General features: G+C 46.4%; 1 protein-coding gene across 3 annotated transcripts in view; it reads right to left on the bottom strand.

Moving 5' to 3' along the window:
• The window catches only part of LOC141153439 (melanopsin-B-like), a 343,613-nt gene that overhangs the window by 180,201 nt on the left and 136,195 nt on the right, over positions 1–27,217 (bottom strand). For all 3 annotated transcript variants that reach the window (XM_073638228.1, XM_073638237.1, XM_073638245.1), the window contains exons 4-5: positions 26,841–27,044; positions 142–313 (exon numbers count right to left, since the gene is read on the bottom strand). In XM_073638228.1, coding sequence (XP_073494329.1) covers positions 142–313; positions 26,841–27,044 — 376 coding nt within the window. The remainder of the gene's footprint in view (positions 1–141; positions 314–26,840; positions 27,045–27,217) is intronic.

The following is a 27,217-nucleotide window of genomic DNA, read 5'->3' as shown; positions in this document are numbered from 1 at the left end:
ATTTTGACAGCTTTGATAGTTGGCCATTTTGGCTGTAACTCATATTACTGATACATTGGTTCAGTTTTGGAGAAATTATTAGCCAGCATGGGGAATATTAGTTACATTATCTCTCATGATGATGTAATAATAATGTCTTACCTGCTGGTGCTTCTGATAGCCAGGAACATTAACAAATAACAGTGAAGTATCACAAGGAGCGGAATGAAGAAGACACAGCAACACAGCATCATAGTGTAACTTTTGTTTGCAGTTGTAGATGTCACATAGTCCCATGTACATGATATCATTAGACCTTCAGGCACATAAGAACCTAGTAAAAAAATATTATCAATTAATATACAGACAGAATAAACAAAAGAGATACTAGTATAATATTTACATAACATAAATATTATTTTAAAAAATGTGAAATTATTGTCAGCTAAAAAATTTACTAGAATCAGGTAGAACATTCCTTCTGTACCATGAAGTTTGACTTTGGAATTACTTTAACACCCTGGAGAACTGAACAATTTTTCATTTTTGCTCTTTAACTTTTTTTCTCTCTTTTTAGCGCTTGTTTTTTGCAGGCTGAGTTGTAGCTTTGAATGACACCATTTATCTTGAAACAGAAAAAAATTCTGAAATTAATGGTAAAATTCATTCCTGAAAAAGCAGGAAAAATGCAAGTGGGATGAAATTGTGAAAAAAAAAATGCAATTCAGTCATTCTTTCTTGGAGTTTGTTTTTAAGGTATTCATTATATGGTAAAATAGCCTGAAAACATGATTCTACATGTTAATGTGATTACAGCAATTCCAAACTTGCATAATTATTTTTTTTCATTTAAACGGTGAAAGAAAAAACAGAAATATGTAAAAATAAAATATTTTGGTTTGTGTCACCATTTTTCAAGACTTGAAATGTTTTTATTGTCTCATCAAATGAGCTGTGTGAGGGCTTGTGTTTTGTGTGGAGAACTGTTGTTTTTACTGGTATAATTTTGCGGTAGATACAATATTTTGATCGATTTTAAGTTTTTATTTATCTTAGGATCCTTGAACCTGCGATTCATTGTTCGCTTGATCTACAGTTGTGCTCAAAAGTTTACATACCCCGGCAGTATTTTTACTTTCTTGGCCTTGTTTCAGAGAATATGAATGATAACAAAAAAACTTTTTCTTCACTCATGGTTATTGGTTGGGTGAAGCCATTTATTGTCAAACTACTGTGTTTTCTCTTTTTAAATCTTAATGACATCCAAAAACATCCAAATGACCATGATCAAAAGTTCACATACCCCAGTTTTTAATACCGTGTATTGCCCCCTCTAACATCAATGACAGCTTGAAGTCTTTTGTGGTAGTTGCGGATGAGGTTCTTTAATTTCTCAGATGGTAAAGCGCCCATTCTTCTAGGCAAAAAGCCTCCAGTTCCTGTAAATTCCTGGGCTGTCTAGCATGAACTGCGCGGTTGAGATCTCCCCAGAGTGGCTCAATGATATTGAGGTCAGGAAACTGAGATGGCCACTCCAGAACCTTCACTTTGTTTTGCTGTAGCCAATGACAGGTCGACTTGGCCTTGTGTTTTGGATCGTTGTCATGTTGGAACGTCCAAGTACGCCCCATGCGCAGTTTCTGGGCTGATGAGTGCAAATTTGCCTCCAGTATTTGCTGATAACAAGCTGCATTCATCTTTCCTTCAACTTTTATAAAGTTTTCTTTGCCTTTGTAGCTCACACATCCCCAAAACATCAGCGATCCACCTCCATGCTTTACTTTAGGAATCGTGTTCCTTTCATCATAGGTCTTGTTGACTTCTCTCCAAATGTAAAGTTTATGGTTGTGGCCAAAAAGTTCAATTTTGGTCTCATCACTCCAAATTACCTTGTATCAGAAGTTTATAGGCTTGTCTCTGTGCTGTTTGGTGTATTGTAGGCAATATACGTTGTGGCATTTGCGCAGTAATGGCTTTCTTCTGGCGACTCGACCATGCTGTCCATTTTTCTTCAAGTGCCTCCTTATTGTGCATCTTGAAACTGCCACACCGCTAGTTTTTAGACAGTCCTGAATTTCAGCTGATGTTATTTGTGGCTTTTTCTTTGCATGCAGAACAATTTTCCTGGCAGTTGTGGCAGAAATTTTTGTTAGACTACCTGATCGTGGTTTGGTTTCTACAGAGCCACTGATTTTCCCTTTGTTAATCACAGTTTGAATGCTGCTGACTGGCATTATCAATTCCTTGGATAATTTTTGGATCCTTTTCCTTTGTTATACAGTTCGACAACATCTGCAAGGAGTTTGTATGTTCTCCCTGTGCTTGCGTGGGTTTCCTCTGAGTTCTCCGTTTTCCTCCCACACTCCAAAGACATACTGATAGGGACTATAGATTGTGAGCCCCAATGGGGACAGTGCCCATAATGTCTGTAAATTGTCTGAATTGTAAAGCGCTACGGAATATGTTGGCGCTATATAAATAAAAAGATTATTATTGCTAACTACTAGTGTTGAGCGAGCATGCTCGACACTGCTCTGTACTCGCCCGAGCATCACGCTACTCGGGATGTTCGGCGAGCACCGAGCATTTCCGGGTTACTCGGGCGGGAGCTCGGGTCTCCACCCTGCATGTTTGGCGCTCTTTACAGAGCCAATGAACATGCAGGGATTGCTAGCCAGTCACTGTAATGCCGCAGTCATGTTGTTTGTGGGCATTACAGTGATTGGCTGGCCACACAGCGTCACCTCGAGTATTTAAAACCAGGCGCCGCCATCTTGGACACAGACGCTCCGGATCAGACAGTGTAGGGACAGCGCTGCTGAGCAAGGAAGAGATTTTTCCTGCGAAATAGTTAGTGTAGGGTCTGTAAAGGCTGCCAGAACAAACAAACAGTCCTTCTCAGGACTAATATCCATCCCAGACATCAGGCAGGCAGGCTGTATAGGAGACGCAGTGGTTATACCAGCAAATGCTGCATTACAGTCCTGTGTGCTCCTGTTGCTGAAATTGCTGGACTTAGCTGCAGGTCTCGGGGGCCAGAAAAAATCCTTTTTTTAAATCTAAATCCTCTTTTTTTTTTCCTCCTACACACTGTACAAATACCCTTCTTATTAACCTATTGGTGTCCCCCACCCCCCCAAAAAAAAGTGTGTCTCTGATTTTTCAGACACAAATATATCTGTTGAAAAAAGTCTGGTATAGGCCACAGAAACAGAAGTGTGGTTTTGCAGTTCTACGGGTAAAATCTCTGTAGTATCCAGTTTTGGGCCTTTGGTATCTAAAAAAAAACAGTTTGAGTGTGTCGCTCACTGTTCAGCCGAAAATCTATATATTTTAAAAAGTGTGGTATACACCAGTAAATTAAAACTGTGGTTTTGCTGTTCCACGGTAAAAAATCTCTATTATCCTGCTTTTCGCATTTTTTGCAGTAAAAAAACCCAGTAGTGTCTCCTGAGTGTTCTGACACAAAAATATATCTGTTGAAAATAGTCTGGTGTATGCTTGACAAATACCAGTGTGGTTTTGCAGTTCTATGGGTAAAATCTCCATAGTATCCAGTTTTGGGCCTTTGGTATCTAAAAAAAACCCAGTTTGAGTGTGTCGCTCACTGTTCAGCCGCAAATCTATATATTTTAAAAAGTGTGGTATACACCAGTAAATTAAAACTGTGGTTTTGCTGTTCCACGGTAAAAAATCTCTATTATCCTGCTTTTCGCATTTTTTGCAGTAAAAAAACCCAGTAATGTCTCCTGAGTGTTCTGACACAAAAATATATCTGTTGAAAATAGTCTGGTGTACGCCTGACAAATCCCAATGTGGTTTTGCAGTTCTACGGGTAAAATCTCTGTAGTATCCAGTTTTGGGCCTTTGGTATCTAAAAAAAAAAAAAAAAAAATGAGTGTGTCGCTCACTGTTCAGCCGCAAATCTATATATTTTAAAAAGTGTGGTATACACCAGTAAACAATAACTGTGGTTTTGCCATTCCATGGTAAAAAATCTCTATTATTCAGGTTTTGGTATTTTTTCCGTAAGGAAAAACAGTAATAGTTTCTCCCTGATTGTTCTGATTATTTAAAAGAGACGGGTATAGGCCAGAGAAATAGAACTGTGGTTTTCCTCTTCCACGTTTCTTATCTACTTTTTATTATCCCTTTTCCATTGATAGTGCGAGTGTAAGCTATTTTACTTTCTTTACAATGGGCAAGGCGCGTGGCAAGGGACGTGGAACTGGACGTTCTGGTGATGGTGTGTGCAGAGGACGGGGCTGTGGCCAAGGTGAAAATGTGCCACAACCAACAGCCACATCTTCTCGCTCCCACTTCTTGACCGAATTACTAGGGAAGCACAGAACAACACCAGTATTGCGAACTGATCAGTGTGAACAGGTTATTAATTGGATAGCAGATAATACTTCCAGTTACCTGGGCACCACCACCTCTGGTCTGTCTTCCACACGGTCAACTCTTAGTAGCCGTGAGTATCGACCGCATACTCCTCCTCATCCTGATGCTTCTTCCTCCCACCATGCTGAGGGTTGTCAGACAGCAATTGATCCCACACTTGGACACTCTGAAGAGCTGTTCACTGGTCCATTTCCATATTTGTGCCCCTCGCCTGCTACGCTTGAAGTGGTGGAAGAGGAGATCCCATGTAACGATGCCCAAATATTTGAACAGCCACGGCCACAGGAAGTCGACGCTGGCAATTTGTCACAAGAGGTGGACGATGACGAGAAACAATTGCCAGGAAGTGAGGAGGAGCATCGTGGTGTGCAAGTGGAAGAGGAGGAGGTGGTGGATGATCTAGTAACTGACCCAACGTGGCAGGAGGACATGCAGAGTGAGGCCAGCAGCACACAGGGGGAGGGAGGCAGAGTTCCCCAACAGGCAGTAAGAAGCAGTGTGGTGGCCGCAGACAGAAGGCGGGCAACCGTTCCCCGTAACACCAACACGAGGGACATTGCCAGTACAAGCAGTAGGTCTTCCAGAGTCTGGAATTTTTTTAAAGACTCTGCTGATAACCCCAAAAAGGCCATTTGTACCACCTGCCATGCCAGCATCAGCAGGGGTGACAAAACTACCAGCCTGACCACCACCAGCATGATCAGACACATGGCAGCAAAGCACCCGACTTTGTGGGGCGAAACCTAGGGTCCACGACCAGTGTCAGCGGGTGTCACCACTGCTTCTTCCGCTGTTGCGCGTGCAATAGAACCCCCTGTTGTGTGTGCAAGGCAATCCCCTGTCCATACTGAATGTAAAGATGCCTCCTCCTCTCAGACTTCACTTGTTATGGCAGTTCCTCAAGAAACAGCATCAACGTCCACGTCCACGTCCCACCGCAGCGTTCAATTGTCCATATCCCAGACCTTTGAATGAAAGCGGAAATTCGCAGCTAACACCCCACTGGCCACAGTCCTAAATTCGCACATTTCACGACTGCTTGCCTTGGAAATGCTGCCTTTTAGGCTGGTGGAGACGGAATCCTTCTGCAACCTTATGGCGGTCGCCATCCCTCGGTACTCGGTCCCCAGCCGACACTATTTTGCCCGGTGTGCCATCCCCGCACTACACAAGCACGTGTCCCAAAACATCTGCCGTGCCCTCAACAACGCAGTTACTGGGAGAGTCCACCTGACAATGGACACGTGGACAAGTGCTTGTGGCCAGGGACGGTACACCTCCCTGATGGCACACAGGGTAAACACAGTGGAAGCAGAGACCCAGTCGGACCTTGGGACGGAACACATCCTCCCCACACCGAGGATGGCGGGCCCTATGTCAGTCAGAGTTGCCCCCACAGTGTACAGCTCCTGCGCATCATCCTCCTCCTGCTCTTCCTCCTCATGTTCAGCCTCCATCTCGGATATCACCACATCAGTTACAAGCTGGAAGCACTGCAGTACTGCCTCCGCCAAGGGGCAACAGGCTGTGCTGAAACTCATAAGCTTAGGTGATAAACCTCACACTGCTTGTGAGTTGTGGACAGCTGTGAAAGAGCAGGCAGATCTGTGGCTGAGACCGCTGAACCTACATCCAGGAATGGTCGTGTGTGACAATGGCCATAACCTGGTGGCGGCTCTGAGGCGAGGCGAGATCACACACGTACCATGCCTGGCTCATGTGCTTAACCTCGTGGTTCAACGGTTTCTTAAATCGTACCCCGAGTTGCCAGATCTGCTCGTGAAAGTACGCCGCCTGTCAGCTCATTTTCGCAAGTCGGCTACAGCTTCCGCCGCCCTTGCTGAGCTGCAGCAGCGTTTGCAGCTTCCGGCACACCGACTGGTGTGTGATGTCCCCACACATTGGAACTCTACCCTCCACATGTTGCAAAGGATTTGTGAGCAGAAGAGAGCAGTTGTGGAGTACCAGCTGCAACAAGGCCGTCGATATTCAGGTCAGACTCCACACATAAGACCTCATGAGTGGACCTGGATGTCTGACATATGTACCATCCTGACAAACTTTGAGGAGTCCACCAAGATGGTGAGTGGCGATGACGCCATCATTAGTGTCAGCATCCCACTTGTCTGTCTTTTGCAACGCTCTCTGCAGAGAATTAAAGAGGAGGCATTGCAGCCAGAGTATGATGAGATGGATCAAGAAGCCGTAGTGGGCGATTACACACAGCCCAGCCTCATCTCGTCCAAATGTGCATTGGGGGACAATGAGGGAGAGGAGGAAGAGGAGGAGAAGGAAGAACAAGAGCTGTTATCATGCGCTGTAGACGGTAGTAACTGTACAAGTGTCATACCGTCAGTTCAGCGTGGGTGGTCTGAGGACAGGGGGGAGGAGGAGGAGGAGGAGGAGAGCATGGTCAGTCGTCATCTTGGTGAGGACACGGAAATCTAGCCCGTTACCAGTCTGGCACGCATGGCTGACTTTATGTTAGGCTTCCTTAACCGTGACCCTCGCGTTGTCAAAATGTTGGGTGACAGTCATTACTGGTTGGTGACACTTGTAGACCCCGCTACAAGGAGAACTTTCACTCTCTTATTCCTGAGGTGGAGAGGACTACAAAAATGGGCCAGTACCAGAAGGCCCTTGCTGCAGAACTGTTAAAAAAATTCCCATCTGAACACGCTAGCGGCAGAGGTCACAGTTCGTTGACCAACCAAAGCGTACAACTGAGAGAGAGGCAACTCCAATCCAGCAGAGGCAGGGGAATACTGTCAACGTTATGGGACAGTTTTCTCTGACCCTCCCTTCGGACAGACCCTGAGGCGCGGGGTATTCTCACAAGGAGTGGAAAGTTTCAAAAGATGGTGAGGGAGTACCTTGCCGACCGTACCAGCATCCTCCGTGATTCCTGTGTGCCTTTTAATTATTGGGTATCCAAGCTGGACACTTGGAATGAACTCGCTCTGTACGCTGTAGCGTCGGGGTCCCTGCCTCCTGCTAGGTAGGGACGCCGTTCCCCTCACCTCTCCGCTCCGTGCCCAGCATCCTCCTCCCGCTCTGCTGGCAGCGCGCGCTGCTTCCCGGTCACTGCGCTTAGGACGCGCGCGCTCCCTCTCTCTTAAAGGGGCCGCGCGCGCCGTCCTAAGGAGTCCCCGGCCAATGGCCGGAGGATCTCACCATATATAAGGCACCTCCTCCAAAATGGAGGTGCCCGAGCAATGTTGTTGCAAAGCCTTTCAACTCTGCTTCAGCCCTCAGGTCCCGTTGCCAGCTTGTTTTCCAGTGCTGTCTACCTGCTTGCAATCCGACAGTCTGCCTACCAGCATCTGCCAGTCTGTCTATGGATCAGTCCGCTTGCGGACCAGGAAGTACCTGCCAGATACCTGCCTGATACCTGCCTGATACCTGTCTACCTGCTTGCAATCCTGCGGTACGACAGTCTGCCTACCAGCATCTGCCAGTCTGTCTATGGATCAGTCCGCCCACGGACCAGGAAGCACCTGCCAGATACCTGCCTGATACCTGCCTGATACCGGCCCGCCTGCCAGCCTGTCCAGAGACTCTTACCCGCTCACCTGGGAGCGCTCACCTGCTACCCGCCTGCTAGCCTACCTGGAGGTTTAGCCGTCACTTCCTGTGACCACCTGCTTGTCCAGAGACTCTTACCCTGCTGTCACTTGCTGTGACCACCTGCCTGTCCAGAGACTCTTATCCTGCTGTCACTTGCCGTGACCCCCCGCCTGTCAAGAGACTGTCCCCGTCACTTGCCGTGACTGCCTGCCTGCTTTCCCTGGGAGCCACCCGCTTCCTTACAAGGACTGCCCCTTTGTATAGTAGCTCAGAGGTTCCACCTCCCAGACCCGTTACATATGCCTTGGAGGTCATGGCCTGCCCTGCCGCTAGCGTGTTATCGGAGCGTGTTTTTAGTGCCGCTGGGGGAATTATAACTGATAAGCGCACTCGCCTGTCAACTGACAATACTGACAAGCTGACCCTTATCAAAATGAACAAGGGCTGGATAGGGCCAGACTTCTCATCACCACCAAATGACATCAGAGTAACATAAAGTCAAATCCACTGTGTTATTTCGGGAGGTGTACTCACAGGCACCACTTCACACCCACACATCGGTATACGCTTCCTCATTTCGGCTGTTTTATGTTCTTCTCCTTATCTTCAGCCTCCACCACCACTATACCACCAGGTTGACCGTGGTCCGTGTTGCCATTATTGAAAGTTCCTCCGTCCTTATATTTGTCAGCTTTTGCTTGGAAGGCATAAGCAAAGACTGTGGGAGACCCACTCCCCAATAATGGGAATAACATTTTTAAGATGCTGTACTGTATGGCTCTTGTAAGGGGCATTAAAAGCATCTTGTTATACCACTCTGACCTCCACGTCTCTTGTAAGGGGCATTAAAAGCATCTTGTTATACCACTCTGACCTCCACGTCTCTTCTGAGGGGCATTAAAAGCATCTTGTTATACCACTCTGACCTCCATGATTCTTCGGAGGGGCATTAAAAGTGTCTTCTTATAGCACTCTGACCCCCACGTCTCTTCTGAGGGACATTAAAAGCATCTTGTTATACCACTCTGACCTCCACGTCTCTTGTAAGGGGCATTAAAAGCGTCTTGTTATAGCACTCTGACCTCCATGTTTCTTCTGAGGGGCATTAAAAGAGTCTTGTTATACCACTCTGACCTCCACGTCTCTTGTAAGGGGCATTAAAACCGTCTTGTTATACCACTCTGACCTCCACATCTCTTCTGAGGGGCATTAAAAGCATCTTGTTATACCACTCTGACCTCCACGACTCTTGTAAGGGGCATTAAAAGCGTCTTGTCATAGTACTCTGACCTCCATGTTTCTTGTAAGGGGCATTAAAAGCGTCTTGTTATACCACTCTGACCTCCACGTCTCTTCTGAGGGGCATTAAAAGCGTCTTGTTATACCACTCTGACCTCCACGTCTCTTGTAAGGGGCATTAAAAGCGTCTTGTTATACCACTCTGACCTCCACGTCTCTTCTGGGGGGCATTAAAAGCGTCTTGTTATACCACTCTGACCTCCACGTCTCTTGTAAGGTGCATTAAAAGCGTCTTGTTATACCACTCTGACCTCCACGTCTCTTCTGAGGGGCATTAAAAGCATCTTGTTATACCACTCTGACCTCCACGTCTCTTGTAAGGGGCATTAAAAGCGTCTTGTTATACCACTCTGACCTCCTCGTCTCTTCTGAGGGGCATTAAAAGCATCTTGTTATACCACTCTGACCTCCACGTCTCTTCTGAGGGGCATTAAAAGCATCTTGTTATACCACTCTGACCTCCATGTCTCTTGTAAGGGGCATTAAAAGCGTCTTGTTTCACCACTCTGAGCTCCACGTCTCTTCTGAGGGGCATTAAAAGTGTCTTGTTATACCACTCTGACCTCCACGTCTCTTGTAAGGGGCATTAAAACCGTCTTGTTAAGCTACTGGGACCTCCACGAGTCTTCGAACGGGCATTGCATTTCCTCCTAATTTTTGGAAGCTTTTGCTTGGAAGGCATAAGCAAATACTATGGGAGACCCACTCCCCAATAATGGGACTTATGTTTGTAATATGCTGTACAGCATGGCTCTTGTAAGGGGCATTGCAAGTTGCTCCGTCCTAATTTTTGGAAGCTTTTGCTTGGAAGGCATAAGCAAATACTATGGGAGACCCACTCCCCAATAATGGGAATAATGTTTGTAACATGCTGTACTGCATGGCTCTTGTAAGTGGCAATGAAAGTTGCTCCGTCTTAATTTTTGGAAGCTTTTGCTTGGAAGGCATAAGCAAATACTATGGGAGACCCACTCCCCAATAATAGGAATAATGTTTGTAATATGCTGTACTGCATGGCTCTTGTAAGGGGCATTGCAAGCTGCTCCGTCTTTATTTTTGGAAGCTTTTGCTTGGAAGGCATAAGCAAATACTATGGGAGACCCACTCCCCAATAATGGGACCTATGTTTGTAATATGCTGTACTGCATGGCTCTTGTAAGGGGCATTGCAAGTTGCTCCGTCTTAATTTTTGGAAGCTTTTGCTTGGAAGGCATAAGCAAATACTATGGGAGACCCACTCCCCAATAATGGGAATAATGTTTGTAACATGCTGTACTGCATGGCTCTTGTAAGTGGCAATGAAAGTTGCTCCGTCTTAATTTTTGGAAGCTTTTGCTTGGAAGGCATAAGCAAATACTATGGGAGACCCACTCCCCAATAATAGGAATAATGTTTGTAATATGCTGTACTGCATGGCTCTTGTAAGGGGCATTGCAAGCTGCTCCGTCTTTATTTTTGGAAGCTTTTGCTTGGAATGCATAAGCAAATACTATGGGAGACCCACTCCCCAATAATGGGAATAATGTTTATAATATGCTGTACTGCATGGCTCTTGTAAGGGGCATTGCAAGTTGCTCCGTCCTAATTTTTGGAAGCTTTTACTTGGAAGGCATAAGCAAATACTATGGGAGACCCACTCCCCAATAATGGGACCTATGTTTGTAATATGCTGTACTGCATGGCTCTTGTAAGGGGCATTGCAAGTTGCTCCGTCTTAATTTTTGGAAGCTTTTGCTTGGAAGGCATAAGCAAATACTATGGGAGACCCACTCCCCAATATTGGGACTTATGTTTGTAATATGCTGTACTGCATGGCTCTTGTAAGGGGCATTGCAAGTTGCTCCATCTTAATTTTTGGAAGCTTTTGCTTGGAAGGCATAAGCAAATACTATGGGAGACCCACTCCCCAATAATGGGACTTATATTTGTAATATGCTGTACTGCATGGCTCTTGTAAGGGGCATTGCAAGTTGCTCCGTCTTAATTTTTGGAAGCTTTTGCTTGGAAGGCATAAGCAAATACTATGGGAGACCCACTCCCCAATAATAGGAATAATGTTTGTAATATGCTGTACTGCATGGCTCTTGTAAGGGGCATTGCAAGTTGCTCCGTCCTAATTTTTGGAAGCTTTTGCTTGGAAGGCATAAGCAAATACTGTGGGAGACCCACTCCCCAATAATGGGACTTATGTTTGTAATATGCTGTACTGCATGGCTCTTGTAAGGGGCATTGCAAGTTGCTCCGTCCTATTTTTTTTAAGCTTTTGCTTGGAAGGCATAAGCAAATACTATGGGAGACCCACTCCCCAATAATGGGAATAATGTTTTTAAGATACTGTACTGCATGGCTCTTGTAAGGGGCATTAAAAGCATCTTGTTAAGCTACTGTGACCTCCACGTCTGTTCCAAGGGGCATTGAAACTGTCTTGTTAAGCTACTGGGACCTCCACGTCTTTTCAGAGGGGCATTAAAACAGTCTTGTTAAGCTATTGCGACCTCCACCACTTTTCCGAGGGGCATTAAAACCGTCTTGTTAAGCTACTGTGACCTCCACGTCTCTTCCAAGGGGCATTCAAACTGTCTTGTTAAGCTACTGGGACCTCCACGTCTTTTCCGAGGGGCATTAAAACCGTCTCGTTAAGCTACTGTGACCTCCATGTCTCTTCAAAGAGGCATTAAAAGCGTCTTCTTAAGCCACTCTGAACTCCACAGCTCTTCCAAGGGGCATTGAAATGTTGTTTTTAATTACCTCTAACCTCCATGACTTTTCCAACAGGCATTGCATTTCCTCCTAATTTTAGTCAGCTTTTGCTTTTCAATGCAAAGGCAAAAACTAAGGGAGACCCACTCCCCAATAATGGGTAGAAGGTTTTTAGTACGCTGTAATCCACGTCTGTTTCAAGGGGCATTGCAGTTCCTCATAATTTTTGGAAAGCCTTCCATTCACTGCTTAGGCTAACAGTGTACAGGAGACCCAGTTGCTATAAATGGAAAAAACGGTTTAGTTAAGGCCCTCTGACCTCCATGTCATTTCCAAGGGGCATTGGAGTGCCTCAAAATTTTTGGTAGGCATTGCACTCACTGTATGCCCTATAACTGTGTAGCCGAACCGCTCCTTTTATTACAGAAACATATCCTACAAGACATATGTGGTTGACTGGCCTGATATTGATGTGAATGGTCCCTGTTCCTCCTGCTCTTTCTCCTTTGCCACTACCTCATCCATCATTTATCACCTGAAGCTTTGTTTTAACGGGAGTCATAGAACTGGAATAGTAGCAGAAAAACATCCGGCAATCCTCGGAGGAGGTAGGATATGCGCCAAAACGCTGACCACCTCAGGCCTAGCTGCTACTACATACATGCGCTTGCATTCCAAGAAAACAAAGCAGATGCTAACTTGTATCATCATGGTCCTCACCTTGGCACTCTCAACTCCCCTGATGGAAAAGCCAGGGCGCACCGGAGGAGTCTGGTTCTCTGGTGGGCTCGTCCAATGCTGCCCTAAAGCAGGCCGGGCTAAGAAAAGTGTGTGGGGGGATGTTCCAAGGAGAAATAGGGCGGCTGGGGATCGTTTATGGACACCCGGCCGCGGGGCGGCTGGGGACCGAGTATGGACACCTGGCCGCCCCCTGGCGGCTGGGGAGCGAGTGTGGACACCCTGCCGCCGGGCGGCTGGGGACTGAGTATGGATTCCAGGCCGCCAACACAGCCATGACGTGGTGGCCAGATTCCGCCTCCACATGCCTAAAAGGCCCAAATTCAAGTGCAAGCAAGCAAGCAGTATGGTATTGCAGCCTGGGGGTGGGTGGGTGGCAGGCTGCATACTTGCGCTTGCATTGCAAGGAATGGGAGAGGTACAATTGAACACTGCCCTGGGACAAGGACTTGAACGGGGATAGTTGCAAGTCTGCAACGACAGGTGCAGGGTGGGAGGCATCTTCGCATGTACCATGAACAGGGGTTTGGCATGCACACACTACAGTGGAATAGGCTCTCCTTCCCACTAAATGCACTGGGGAGGGCACAGGTAATGTTTTGGTATACGCGCTTAATCTTATGTTTAAGGCACACCGGGACAAATAGAGGCGGCTGGGGACTGAGTATGGATACCTCGCTGCCGAAGCAGCCATGAGGTAGTGGCCAGCTTCGGCCTCCTCCAAACTAAAAGGCCCCATTTCAAGCGCAAGCTAGCAGTATGGCATTGCAGCCTGGGGGTGGGTGGGTGGCAGGCTGCACACTTATGCTTGCATTAAAAGAAAACAAAGCAGATGCTAACTTCTATCATCATCATCATGCTCCTCACCTTGGCACTCTCAACTCCCCTGATGGAGAAGCCAGGGCCCACCAGAGGAGTCTGGTTCTCTGGTGGTCTCATCCAATGCTGCCCTAAAGCAGGCCGGGCTTAGAAAAGTGTGTGGGGGGAAGTTGACAGGAGAAATAGAGGCGGCTGGGGACCGTTTATGGACACCCGGCTGCCCCCAGGCGACTGGGGACCGTGTGTGGACACCCGGCCGTGGGGCGGCTGGCGACCGAGTGTGGACACCCGGCTGCCCCCTGGCGGCTGGGGACCGAGTGTGGACACCCGGCCGCCGGGCGGCTGGGGACTGAGTATGGATTCCAGGCCACCAACGCAGCCATGACGTGGTGGCCAGATTCCGCCTCCACATGCCTAAAAGGCCCAATTTCAAGTGCAAGCAAGCAGTATGGTATTGCAGCCTGGAGGTGGGTGGGTGGTTGGCTGCATATTTGCGCTTGCATTGCAAGGAATGGGGGAGGTACAATTGAACAATGCCCTGGGACAAGAACTTGCACGGGGATAGTTGCAAGTCTGCATCTTCTGATGCGGCAAGGATCACTTCTGATGGGCACACTTTTAGGCAGTGACCTGGGTGTCAGAGATGCTTCCAGGGGTCTTCCCCATGCTGTTCCCATGTCTTTTCAGCACTGTATGCATGTGTCACACAGCACATGGCCAGATAAGGTTGTAAAATGTTAAAATGACATTTCCCGGTGAATGCATTTGTCATGGTTGAAAGCAATACAAAAGTGCAAAAACGCATAAAAAATGCTACTTGTGAACATAGCCCAAGGTTTGGAGGAGTATTTTTTTGGGGGGGTTATTTATTTTACCTTATACACAAGTCTTCTTTACCCTGGAAAGGAAGTTCCTTAACATATTTCACAGGAAAGCAGTTTCAGTTTAGTTTTTGATCGTTTTATTGTGAGCCCTTAAAAGTGGCTTAATACCTCTGACCATGTTGCTGACAGCAGTCACCTGGTCGTCAGAAATGCTTCCTGGGGCGATCCCCATGCTGTCCCCATGTCATTTGAGCACTGTCACTATCGTTTTGGGCACTTGTTAGGCTTTTAAAAGATTGCCGGGGGTGCCGCGCCAAAAATGCTCGGGTCTCCCATAGACTAACATTGGGCTCGTTGCTCGGGTCGAGCACCCGAGTATCATGGCGAGCTCGGCCCGAGCTTCGAGCACCCGAGCATTTTAGTGCTCGATCAACACTATTAACTACCTTTTCCGGTAGATCTGCTGACAATTCTTTTGCTTTCCCCATGACTCACAATCCAGAAAAGTCAGTGGCTGGATGAAAGATGCAAGAGTCTGTCTGGATCCCAGAAACTCACTCAGCTTTTATGCACACACACTGATTACAAGCAAACAGGTCATGGGTGAGGATGTTACATTTTGTAGCCATTTAAACCCATTTGTGTCAAAATCTGTGCATGTTATCAGGCCAAAATCACTAGAGTGTGTGAACTTTTGATCAGGGTCATTTGGATGTTTTTGTTTGTCATTAAGATTTAAAAAGAGAAAACACAGTAGTTTGACAATAAATGGCTTCACCCAACCAATAACCATGAGTGGAGAAAATTTTTTTTTATTATCATTCATATTCTCTGAAACAAGGCCAAGAAAGGAAAAATTCTGCTGGGGTATGTAAACTTTTGAGCACAACTGTACATACTGTAATACCAGAGCATTACAGTATATAATGTAAATTATGTTTTCCCATGAGCTAGGCTACACAGGTATATTAAGATGGCAGCTTCACAGGCATATCAAGACGGTAGCTAGGGGGGCCTTTAAAAGACCCCTGGCTGCCATCATAACCTTTCAGGATAATGCAATTGTGTTGTAATGTCAATGGGAGCAAGTACATGTGTGTGCTCCGTGGACCATTCCATTTTCAGACCACTTTTAGAGCAGCAATTGGAGCAATCTCCGGTTGCTGCTGTTAGAGACACCTGCCATTCCCATGGTTGAAACACATTGCTTCCTATAGAATGGCTCTGAAACCCCCCTCCACACATGCAGAAACCAGCGCAGATGTACTGGTCCATATATTTGCACTAAGGGTTAAAAATAAGTCATAATATAATTACATAATACAATATCACTATTGTTCCCTACAAGTGGGAGAAAGAGGACATGTCGTTTGTAAAGTCAAATATGGCTAAACATTTCAAATATAACTTTCACTTAATATTGTTAAGAGATAGAAAATAGTAAACATACAAAGAAAAATACTTTTGACATGAAAGGTCTTATACTGTTATGCTCCCAAATTAATAGAATAGTTACCCAATAATAGCATCAGTGGTACCCTTTTGATTATCTGATCAGTGGACCAAAATTACAGAGTGTTGTTGCTGATGGTGGTGGATAACAATGCGGTGTTAGTGTTGGTTAACTGTTGTAGACATTAATTGGAAAGCATTATGCTAAACATGTGGTCAAAATTGTTGGTAACCCTCTTTTAATGAAAGAAAAACCCACAATGGTCAGAGAAATAACTTGAACAAATGAACAAATGAAAGTCAGACATTGCTTTTCAACCCTGCTTCAACAGAATTTAAAAAAAAAAATTAAACTCATAAAATAATCCCGGACAGAAATGATGGTACCCCTGAAAATAATGTAACAAAAGGGACATGTTAAATCAAGTTGTGTCCACTAATTAGCATCACAGGTGTCTGCAATCTTGTAATTAGTCAGTGCGCCTCTATAGGGCTACAAATACTCACTGTGCTGTTTGGTGACATGGTATGTACCACACTCAACATGGACCAGAGGGAGCAAAGGAAAGAGTTGTCTCAGGAAATTATAAAGAAAATTATAGACAAGTGCGACACCCCAGGGGTCTGGTTGCTGCAGTAATAGAGATATTATGTCTGAGAGCAAGTGGGAGGTTTCTCTGGTCAGGATCCCTAAGCATGCAACACGGTCCGCCCAGACCTGGGAGGGGAGGAATCTGCCCTTTTAAACTGGGTCTGGGGTGGGATTAGAGCAGTCAGAGCCTGGAGTTCAGTTCCAGACACAGGGAAAGCAAGAACAGGAGCTCTGTAGGAGCAGTAGCAGAAGTCCAGGGGCTGGAGCTGAGCAGAGCTCGCCCTGGACGAAGATACTAAAGCCGGACACAGGAGTCCGAGGCTGTGGGGACTGATATACACCCAGCAGCAGAAACCAGCCGGCAGGGGATTCCAGGTCCTCTGGCCATAGAAGCCCGGAGGCTCAGTCACAGAGAAGGGACCAGCGCCGCCATCCAGGAGCGGAGGCTAACAGAAGGCCCCAAGTCACCAGCCATACGGGTGAGCACCACACGGTATACTCAGGGACGTGGGCTACTTGTAACCGCTGACAGCAAGGTAGCCAGGAAGAGTGCAGATTAACGGGGAGGCCTACAACTCCACCTGGCCAGGGGAACTCCTGCTTGCTCGCAGACTGACCAGGCCCCTTATACTAGCCAGTACTCCCGGGAGGGTCCGCCTTGTACCATCAGTAAAGACCCTGAACTGCACCTCCCGTCTCTGTGATTCCTTGCCGCTCCTGCACCATTAGCACTGGGACCCTCAGACCATCACTCCCATCATCTTCCACATTAGCTGCCCTGAGGCAATACTTCTCCCGTGGGGAGTCATCCCATACTCGGCTGCGCAAACAACATCAGCCTCAGCGGTCTGCAGCGCAGCGGCGGTCCCCACTGACCGCAATCCACGGGTGGCGTAGTCGGACACTTATTACAATACAAATAGACTGCCACTGGTTTGACCACCCTGGGCACGGACCGGGTCACCGCCACACGGAGACTACAACCCCCAGCATCTCAGCGATCCGGTTCCGGGTTCCCCAGCAGCAGGACAGGCCCAGGGGGCGCATCAACTTTGGCGTAGTCGGCAGGATTTCGTGCCCGCAACCACCGGGTACTGCGTGCCTGAAAAAGACTTTTTGAACTTACCTGTGGTGAAGTTTCCCACCGTCCGGAGCCGATTCACCCCAATCAGACGCCATATTGGACCGTTTCCCGCCATCTTCTGCCTTCTTCCCGCCATCAGACGCCATCTTGGACCGTTTCCCGCCGTCTTCTGCCTTCTTCCCGCCATCCGCAGCTGCTTCCCGCCATCGGATGCCATCTTCGGGACGCCGCACAGGAAGAAGAGGGGCTTGGACGCCGAAAGCGCGCGAGATTCGAAGCTCCGCCCCACGCTGACGCTGCGCAAGGTCCTGGAAGGGAGGAAGAGCGATGCTGACGTCATCGGAGCGCGACGCCAGGTCCTCAACCCCGACGATCGACTGCGGAGCCGCGGCCTACGGAAGAAGAGCATCGCAAGGTAGGCCACGGTCCACTAGGGGGGAGGAGGATGCCGGATACCGAGGGGAGCTCCACTGCCACAGCCACCGCCAGCGCAACCGCTGCTGCGGTCATGCCCTTCACCATGCCCTATATCCCGGGGGCAGCCTGGCTACCCCAGTACTCAGGGGAGTCACATACCCTAAATGACTTTAGAGAAAGACTGGATAGCCTCTTCCAGGTGTACCCCCTCACAGAAGAGCAAAAAGTGAGCATCCTGGTGGCCCAATTAATCGGGGCAGCCCAAAGGGAGGTAAAGTCCTGGCCACCTGGGAGGAAGAGGACTGTCAGAGAGATACTAGCCCGGCTGAAAGACACGTTTGACACCCGCACCTCAGCCGAAATAAAACTAAGATTTTATGGGTGCAAACAACGGGCTCATGAAAGTATAAGAGACTATGCTTTAAACTTACAAGAGGCCCTGAGAGCCATTAAGCAGGCAGACCCTGACAGCGTGGGAAATGAAGATAAGCTGTTGACTGAACAATTTATTGAGGGTCTATTGTGCAATGCCCACCGGACCCAGTTGCGGGCAATGGCCTTACAGGACCCTGACCTGGACTTTGCACAGTTCAAGGACAGAGCCATCCGGGTGCTCCGAGAACCGGCACCAGGTGGCGCTGTGACCCACAGGCGCCCTGCTATCACTTACCACCAGGGGACGGCGCCCTTGTCTGCAGAGCCTGTGGGAGCTGATGCGCAGGCTTTAAACAGTGACCCGGCTACAGACCTGCACCATCAGGTCCAAGAGCTGACTAAGAGCGTTGCCGCGCTAACCAGAACTGTGCAGTCTTTACAGGTCTCTTCTCCAGAAAAGATCCAGCTGGCATCCGGACCGGAGGACGTCCCGTGGCGCCGACTGAGGAGGACCCCACCGGCCAGAGGAAGACCCAGCGACAGATACAACGAGGATGGACGACCCATCTGCCGCCGCTGCAATCAACCCGGACATGTGGCAAGGTACTGTCATTTAAACGGGCACAACCTGGGGTAGAGGGCCAACCCCCAGGCATAAGATCATCAGGCCCATCGAACTGGCATGATAAATACGTAGGGGGACGTCCAATCTTGCCTGTGGTACTGGATGGCATTCCTATGAGTGCCCTACTAGACACTGGGTCACAGGTGACCACCATCCCGTACGTGCTCTTTAAGCAGTACTGGAATGACTCGGACATAACCCGCTACCCAGATGACGACCTGAGTATCATCGCCAGCAATGGTCAGTCCGTGCCGCAGGTGGGATTCAAGGAGGTGACCATTAAGATCGGTAAAGTCGAACTGGCGGCACAGGGACTGATTATAGTGGACATAGACCGTCATGAGAGTCACCCTAGAATAACCTTGGGAACTAATGTGATTGAAAATTGTCTTGCAGATTTATTTGGACTTACAGGTTATGGACACTGGATAACCGGAACAGTTTTGTAGATAGTTGCACCTTGGTGCCTCTTGCGAAGACGGTCGCAGAAGAGAAAACCTGTCTGGCGTGGCCTACTTGCGGCCCAAAGTAGCTAGCTCTAGCCTTGCAGCCACGCCCAAGGACAACGCAAGGGGTTTGCTTTGGACAGGTCCCCTATTCTGTGCCAAGACTTCGCCTTGTTGGGTGACATGGACACCCCTTTGTTTCATAAACTTCACCTTGGGTGATATGGACACCCGGTCACGGAAACGCCGTGACCTCTACAGACTAAAGCTTCTTGTAAATATGTTGTCTTGTTATTGTTATACCTTGTATTTATGTTTCTTCAAAAATGTGTTTAGTCCCGGAGTACTAAAATTTACTAGGGGGGAATGCGACACCCCAGGGGTCTGGTTGCCGCAGTAATAGAGATATTATGTCTGAGAGCAAGTGGGAGGTTTCTCTGGTCAGGATCCCTAAGCATGCAACACGGTCCGCCCAGACCTGGGAGGGGAGGAATCTGCCCTTTTAAACTGGGTCTGGGGCGGGATTAGAGCAGTCAGAGCCTGGAGTTCAGTTCCAGACACAGGGAAAGCAAGAACAGGAGCTCTGTAGGAGCAGTAGCAGAAGTCCAGGGGCTGGAGCTGAGCAGAGCTCGCCCTGGACGAAGATACTAAAGCTGGACACAGGAGTCCGAGGCTGTGGGGACTGATATACACCCAGCAGCAGAAACCAGCCGGCAGGGGATTCCAGGTCCTCTGGCCATAGAAGCCCGGAGGCTCAGTCACAGAGAAGGGACCAGCGCCGCCATCCAGGAGCGGAGGCTAACAGAAGGCCCCAAGTCACCAGCCATACGGGTGAGCACCACACGGTATACTCAGGGACGTGGGCTACTTGTAACCGCTGACAGCCAGGTAGCCAGGAAGAGTGCAGATTAACGGGGAGGCCTACAACTCCATCTGGCCAGGGGAACTCCTGCTTGCTCGCAGACTGACCAGGCCCCTTATACTAGCCAGTACTCCCGGGAGGGTCCGCCTTGTACCATCAGTAAAGACCCTGAACTGCACCTCCCATCTCTGTGATTCCTTGCCGCTCCTGCACCATTAGCACTGGGACCCTCAGACCATCACTCCCATCATCTTCCACATTAGCTGCCCTGAGGCAATACTTCTCCCGTGGGGAGTCATCCCATACTCGGCTGCGCAAACAACATCAGCCTCAGCGGTCTGCAGCGCAGCGGCGGTCCCCACTGACCGCAATCCACGGGTGGCGTAGTCGGACACTTATTACAATACAAATAGACTGCCACTGGTTTGACCACCCTGGGCACGGACCGGGTCACCGCCACACGGAGACTACAACCCCCAGCATCTCAGCGATCCGGTTCCGGGTTCCCCAGCAGCAGCACAGGCCCAGGGGGCGCGTCACAAGCATGTTAAAGGTAAAGGTTATAAGACCATCTCCAAGCAGCTTGATGTTCCTGTGACTACAGTTGCACATATTATTCAGAAATTTAGGATCCATGGGACTGTAGCCAACCTCCCTGGACATGGCCGCAGGAGGAAAATTGATGACAAATCAAAGAGATGGATAATACGAATGGTAACAAAAGAGCCCAGGATAACTTCTAAAGAGAATAAAGGTAAACTTCAAGCTCAAGGAACATCAGTGTCAGATCGCACCATCTGTCGTTGTTTGATCCAAAGTGGACTTCATGGGAGACGACCAAGGAGAACACCATTGTTGAAACTAATCATAAAAAAGCCAGACTGGAATTTGCCAAACTACATGTTGTCAAGCCACAAAGCTTCTGGGAGAATGTCCTATGGACAGATGAGACATAAATGGAAGTTTTTGGCAAGGCACATCAGCTCTATGTTCACAGACGGAAAAATGAAGCATATGAAGAAAAGAACACTGTCCCTACTGTGAAACATGGAGGAGGCTCTGTTATGTTCTGGGGTTGCTTTTCTGCATCTGGCACAGGTGTCTTGAATCTGTGAAGGGTACAATGAAATCTCAATACTATCAAGGGATTCTAGAGAGATATGTGCTGCCCAGTGTCAGAAAGCTTGGTCTCAGCAGCAGGTCATGGATCTTGCAACAGGATAATGACCCAAACCACACAGCTAAAAACACCCAAGAATGGCCAAGAGTAAAACATTGGACTATTCTCAAGTGGCCTTCTATGAGCCCTGACCTAAATCCTGGAAAGAGCTGAAACATGCCGTCTGAAAAAGGCAACCTTCAAACAAGAGACAACTGGAGCAGTTTGCTCATGAGGAGTGGACCAAAATACCTGTTGAGAGGTGCAGAAGTCTCATTGACAGTTACAGGAATCGTTTGATTGCAGTGATTGCCTCAAAAGGTTGTTCAACAAAATATTAAGCTAAGAGTACTATCATTTCTGTCCAGGCCTATTCTGTGGAAGCAGGGTTGAAAAGCAATGTCTGACTTTCATTTGTTCATTTTCATAGATTTTTAATTTATTATTACTTTTGTCAGATTCAAGTTATTTCTGTGACCATTGTGGGTTTTTCTTTCATTAAACAAGGGGTACCAACAATTTTGACCACGTGTGTATATGCCCATTCGTGTCAAAGATTTTTTTTGGGCTTGTGCCAGTGCAGCACTGATAATTATAAATTATTGCAATGCTCGTGCATTGCAATTGTTTATAACAGCGATCAGGCTCCTGAAAGTCAAAGTCCCATGGAGGGATTAAGCAAAAAAGTTTAAAAAATTGTAAAAAAATTTTTTTAAAAAAAATCACAAAATAATAAAAAAAAATATATATATATTGTACCCATAAATTTAGTATTTTTATGTTTAAAAAAAAGGTACACATGTTTAGTATTGACGCATTCGGAACAACACGCCCCATTAAACTGTCACACTAGTTAACCCCTTCAGTGAACACCGTAAAAAAAAAAAAAAAAAAAAAAGAAACTGGGAAAAAAAAACTAAAAGTGGAATAAAACACAGTCAAAAAGACAAATGTAAATAAAAATAGTATAGCTGAAAATGTCATCTTGTCCAGAAAAAATAAGCCATCGTAGAGCTCTATGAGTGGAAAAATAAAAGAGTTATAGCTCTCTGAATAAAACAATGTGAAAATAATTATTTTTTCTATAAAATATTTTTTATTGTGTAGAAGCGCCAAAACATAAAAAAGATAAAAATGTGATAACACTGTAATCGTACTGACCCGCCAAAGAATAAAGCTGCTTTATCAGTTTTACCACACGCGGAACGGCATAAAAAAAAAAAAAACACAATTCCTGAATTGCTGGTTTTTGTTCATTCTGCCTCCCAAAAATTGGAGCACAAAGCGATCAAAAAATGTTATGTGCCCGAAAATGGTACCAATAAAATGTCAACTTGTTCTGCAAAAAACAAGCCCTCACATGACTCTGTCGGCCAAAATATGGAAAAATTATTGCTTTCTAAATATGGCAATGCAAAAACTAGTCTTTGCAATAAAAAGCGTCGTTTAGTGTGTGACAGCAGCCAAACAGAAAAAGTGTATAGAAATCTAATATCGCTGTAAACGCACCGACCCGAAGAATAAAGTTGTCTAATCACTTAAACTGCATGAGGAACGGTGTAAAAAATAAGTAAAACCAATTCTTCACCTGCTGTTGATTTTTTTTCATTCTACCTCCCAAAGATCGCAGTAAGGCTTGGCTCACATTTATCCTGTGATCTACGTGTAAGGCTATGTGCCCATGATACAGAAATGAAGCAGAAATTTTCCGGAGCATTTCTGCATGTCCTTGACAGAAAAAAATGCGTTTTTTAAATGCGTTTTTTAAGCGTTTTTGAAGCATTTTTACTTGCGGATTTGCAATGCGTTTTTCAAATGCATTGTATAGGCAAATCCGCATGCGGAAATGCACAAAGAATGGACATGCTGCGTTTTTTTCCGCACGTAAAATCCGTGCAGAAAAAATCCTGAACATGTGCACAGAACTTGCAAAATGTCATAGGAAGTCATGGGATAAGATATGCAATGCATTTCTGCTGCATTTCCACAAGGAAAAAAACGCACAAAAAGCACACCAAATCCACATTGTGTGCACATAGCCTAAATCTCTGAAATACTTGATTCAGATGGAATGCCTGGCTGAAGATTACTCATAGTGGGGCAGATGGAGGCACTGTGGACACCGTCTGGCCTATGATCCGGCAATGTCCATCTTTTTAGGCGTGCATAAAAGCGCGGTTGACCACAGTTTTGTGCACTTCTGAAAAGGACAACGCTGAACAGAGGCCAGATGGAGTCCAGAGTAACTCTGCTGCCTCATTTTGGTGAATGGATCCCTCTTGGAGTTCATCTGAATCGCTTCACTCAGAGATTTAGATGGAAACCCCAAAGTAAGTGTGACACCCCAGGGGTCTGGTTGCCACAGTAATAGAGATATTATGTCTGAGAGCAAGTGGGAGGTTTCTCTGGTCAGGAGCCCTAAGCATGCAACACTGCCCGCCAGACCTGGGAGGGGAGGAATCTGCCCTTAAAAACTGGGTCTGGGGCGGGATTAGAGCAGACAGAGACAGAGCCTGCAGAACAAGCAGAGCAGTCAGAGCCTAGAGTGAAGCTGCAGACACAGGAAAAGATACATCAGGAGCTCTGTAGGAGCAGAAGCAGAAGGCCAGGGGCTGTGAGCAGAGATATAGCTCGCCCTGGCTGAAGTTACTAAAACCGGACACAGGAGTCCGAGGCTGTGGGGACTGATATATACCCAGCAGCAGAAACCAGCCAGCAGGGGATTCCAGGTCCTCTGGCCATAGAAGCCCGGAGGCTCAGTCACAAAGAAGGGACCAGCGCCGCCATCCAGGAGCCGAGGCTAACAGAAGGCCCCAAGTCACCAGCCATACGTTATGCTATACATTAAGACTGCCACTGGTTTGACCACTCTGGGCACAGACCGGGTCACCGCCACACGGAGACTACAACCCCCAGCATTCTACAACAGGCCCAGTTCCGAGTTCCCCTGCACAACACAGGCCCAGGGGGCGCGTCATAAGTGCTTAGCATAGAGAGCAGGATAAATGTGATCCAAAATGTCATGTAAAATGTTCCCAACAACCTGAAGAAAAATTCCCAAAGGGGCATAATTTCCAAAATTGGGTCAATTGAGAGGGGACTCTGCTCTTTCAGCACATAGGGGCTCTGCATATGGAGTCTGCAAACTATTCTAGGAAAATCTGCGGTCCAGGAGGCAAAAAGCGCTCCATCAGTCTCGAGTCTCATCATATGGCTAAGCAGTACTGCACAGCCACATATGGGGTATTTCTAAATTCAGCAGAAATTGTGGGACACATTTTGGTGCCATTTTATTTCCCATTTCCCTATGTGAAAATGTAAAATCTGGGCCTAAAACAGAATTTTGGTGGCAAAAATGTAATTATTTTTTCTTTACTGCCCAATGGTATAAAATTAAAATTCTGCGACACACCTGTGGTGTCAATATCATCACTGCACCACTTGATGAATTCATTTAGAGGTGCAGTTTGTCAAATGGGGTAATTTGTCATTTATGGGGGGTTCTGCTGTTCTGGCACCTCAGGAGCTTTCCCAGTATGTCATGGCACCCGCATACCAAAACAGTAAAATCTGCACTATAATATGACTCTCCTTCCCTTCTGAAAAGTATTTTCTGATTACATGCAGGATATTGTTGCACTCAGGAGAAATGTTTACAAGAAACTGAGGTCCATTTTGTCCTACTAGGCTAAAACAACATTTTAGTGGTAAAAATTTAATTATTCTTTCTTCACTGCCCAATGGTATAAAAATTCTGTGAGGCTCATGTGGTATCAATATGATCACTGTACCCCTAGATGAGGGGTGTAGTTTGTAAAATGAGGTTACTTATGGGGGATTTCTGCTGTTCTGGCACCTCAGGGGCTCTGCCAATGTGACATGGCACCATCAAACCAATTCAGAAAAATCGGAACCCCAATATGGCACTTCTTCCCTTCTGAGCTTTGCATTGTGCCTCAAAAATAATTTACCCCCACATATGGAGTATCGGTAGGACAGAAATTGCACAACAAATTTTGTGGTCCATTTTCTCCTGCTATCCTTGAGAAAATAAAAATGAAAAAATTTGGGGCTAAAACATTTTTATGGGAAAAATATATTTTTTAATTTTCACAGATCAACGTTGTATAATTCTGTAAACCACCTGTGGGTTCAAGATGCTCACCATATATCTAGATAAATTCCTTGAGGGGTTTAGTTTCCAAAATGGGGTCATTTGTGGGGTGTTTCCACTGTTTAGGCACATCAGGAGCTCTCCAAATGCGACATGACACCGCAGACCATTCCATCAAAGTCTGCATTCCAAAACGTCACTCCTTCCTTTCTGAGCCCTGTCGTGTGCCCAAACAGTAGTTTTCCTCCACATATGTGGTATCTGTGTACCCAGGAGAAATTGCACAACATATTTTTGGGTCAATTTTCTCCTGTTACTCTTGTGAAATTGAAAAAATTGTGGCTAAAAGAATATTTTTGTGGAAAAAAATATATATAAAAATTTCTGTAAAGCACCTGTGGGTTCAAGGTACTCACCACACATCTAGATACATTCCTTGAGGGGTGTAGCTTCCAAAATGGGGTCACTTCTGGGAGCTTTTCACTGTTTAGGCACATCAGGGGCTCTTCAAATGTGACATGGCATCCTCTCTGATCAGTCAGTGCCGGGGCCTGCTTACAGCCACTGCTCACTGTGTACAAAGTGGTGACTGAAGCCATGCCAGTGCAGTGGCTGCACAGTTTTACAACGCTATTAAAGGGGCTGTCCGGTCTTAAGCTACAAGTCATTATATTATGTGACTGAAGATATGTGAATCGTCACACTGCACACACTGAGTGACCACAAGTATATGATTCGCACACATGCAGTCACTTGCTGACTAGATGGGCGCGACCTCGCTCAATGCAAGTGTAGTGAGTAAAGCCAGAAACAGTCTAGTCGGAATGTGGCTGGAAGTCTGCAGATCGCACACTTGCGATCACATGACCGCCCGCTCATTGCGCTTGCACCGGAGAATCCTAACAGAGTGCAGTGACTGTAGACTTATAGTTCAAGACTGGACAACCACTTTAACTTGTAGATTAATCACATATCTGCAGTTTAATAGCATTTGAGGACATGACAGGTCCCCTTTAATGTTCTGCAGGCAGCCCAATAAAAATCCACAAATAAGGTGTTAAGATATTAAATTCAGTTATAATGCAAAAAATATTACATAATATTACAGTGTGGCAAATATCAAACTAACGCTACATCTTAATGTTCCTCAAAAAATTGTGAATAAGATCATGTAAAAATTGTATAATAAACCTAAAAGCCACGGTAGGCAATACAGTCTTTGACTTTTAGTCCCTTAATCCTAAGTAATATTTCATAATATGAAATCTGATTTTAATCTGAAATAGTGATTTACCCTAGATACAATGCAGATAATCAGTCTGAGTGCCTCTCAGCTATCATTTCTTATGTGTTCTCACTAATATGTCAAAGTGATTGCACTTACTCCAGCCAAGTAACGGTGCCATACTCCACACAAGTGAATAGAGCCACACGAGAACGATTACTTGCATCGTCCGCTTTTTTGATGACCACTGTATAGATTGCAATGGTTTGGTTATAACTAAATAACGATCCACAGCAATAGCCAGTAACGTCATCATGGAGGTGATCCCAAATAATGCACCACAGAATGCATAGATATTGCAGGCTAGAAAAGAATGAGAAAACAAGACTAATATCATAATAAATGCAGCATAAAACATTCTAACTGCGTGAAATCATTTATGTCACTTTACCAATAATATAATATTCAATTATTTACACAATATAGGAATACATCAAAATCTAATGAAGTTCATGAGATGTGAAATTGCTTCTAGG

The sequence above is a fragment of the Phyllobates terribilis genome, unplaced genomic scaffold, assembly GCF_046119375.1.
Source record: "Phyllobates terribilis strain yellow unplaced genomic scaffold, ASM4611937v1 Scaffold_1__5_contigs__length_1240528914, whole genome shotgun sequence".
Classification (NCBI taxonomy): domain Eukaryota; kingdom Metazoa; phylum Chordata; class Amphibia; order Anura; family Dendrobatidae; genus Phyllobates; species Phyllobates terribilis.
Note: the sequence above shows the minus strand (reverse complement) of the source record. Positions and strands in the feature narration are given on the sequence as shown.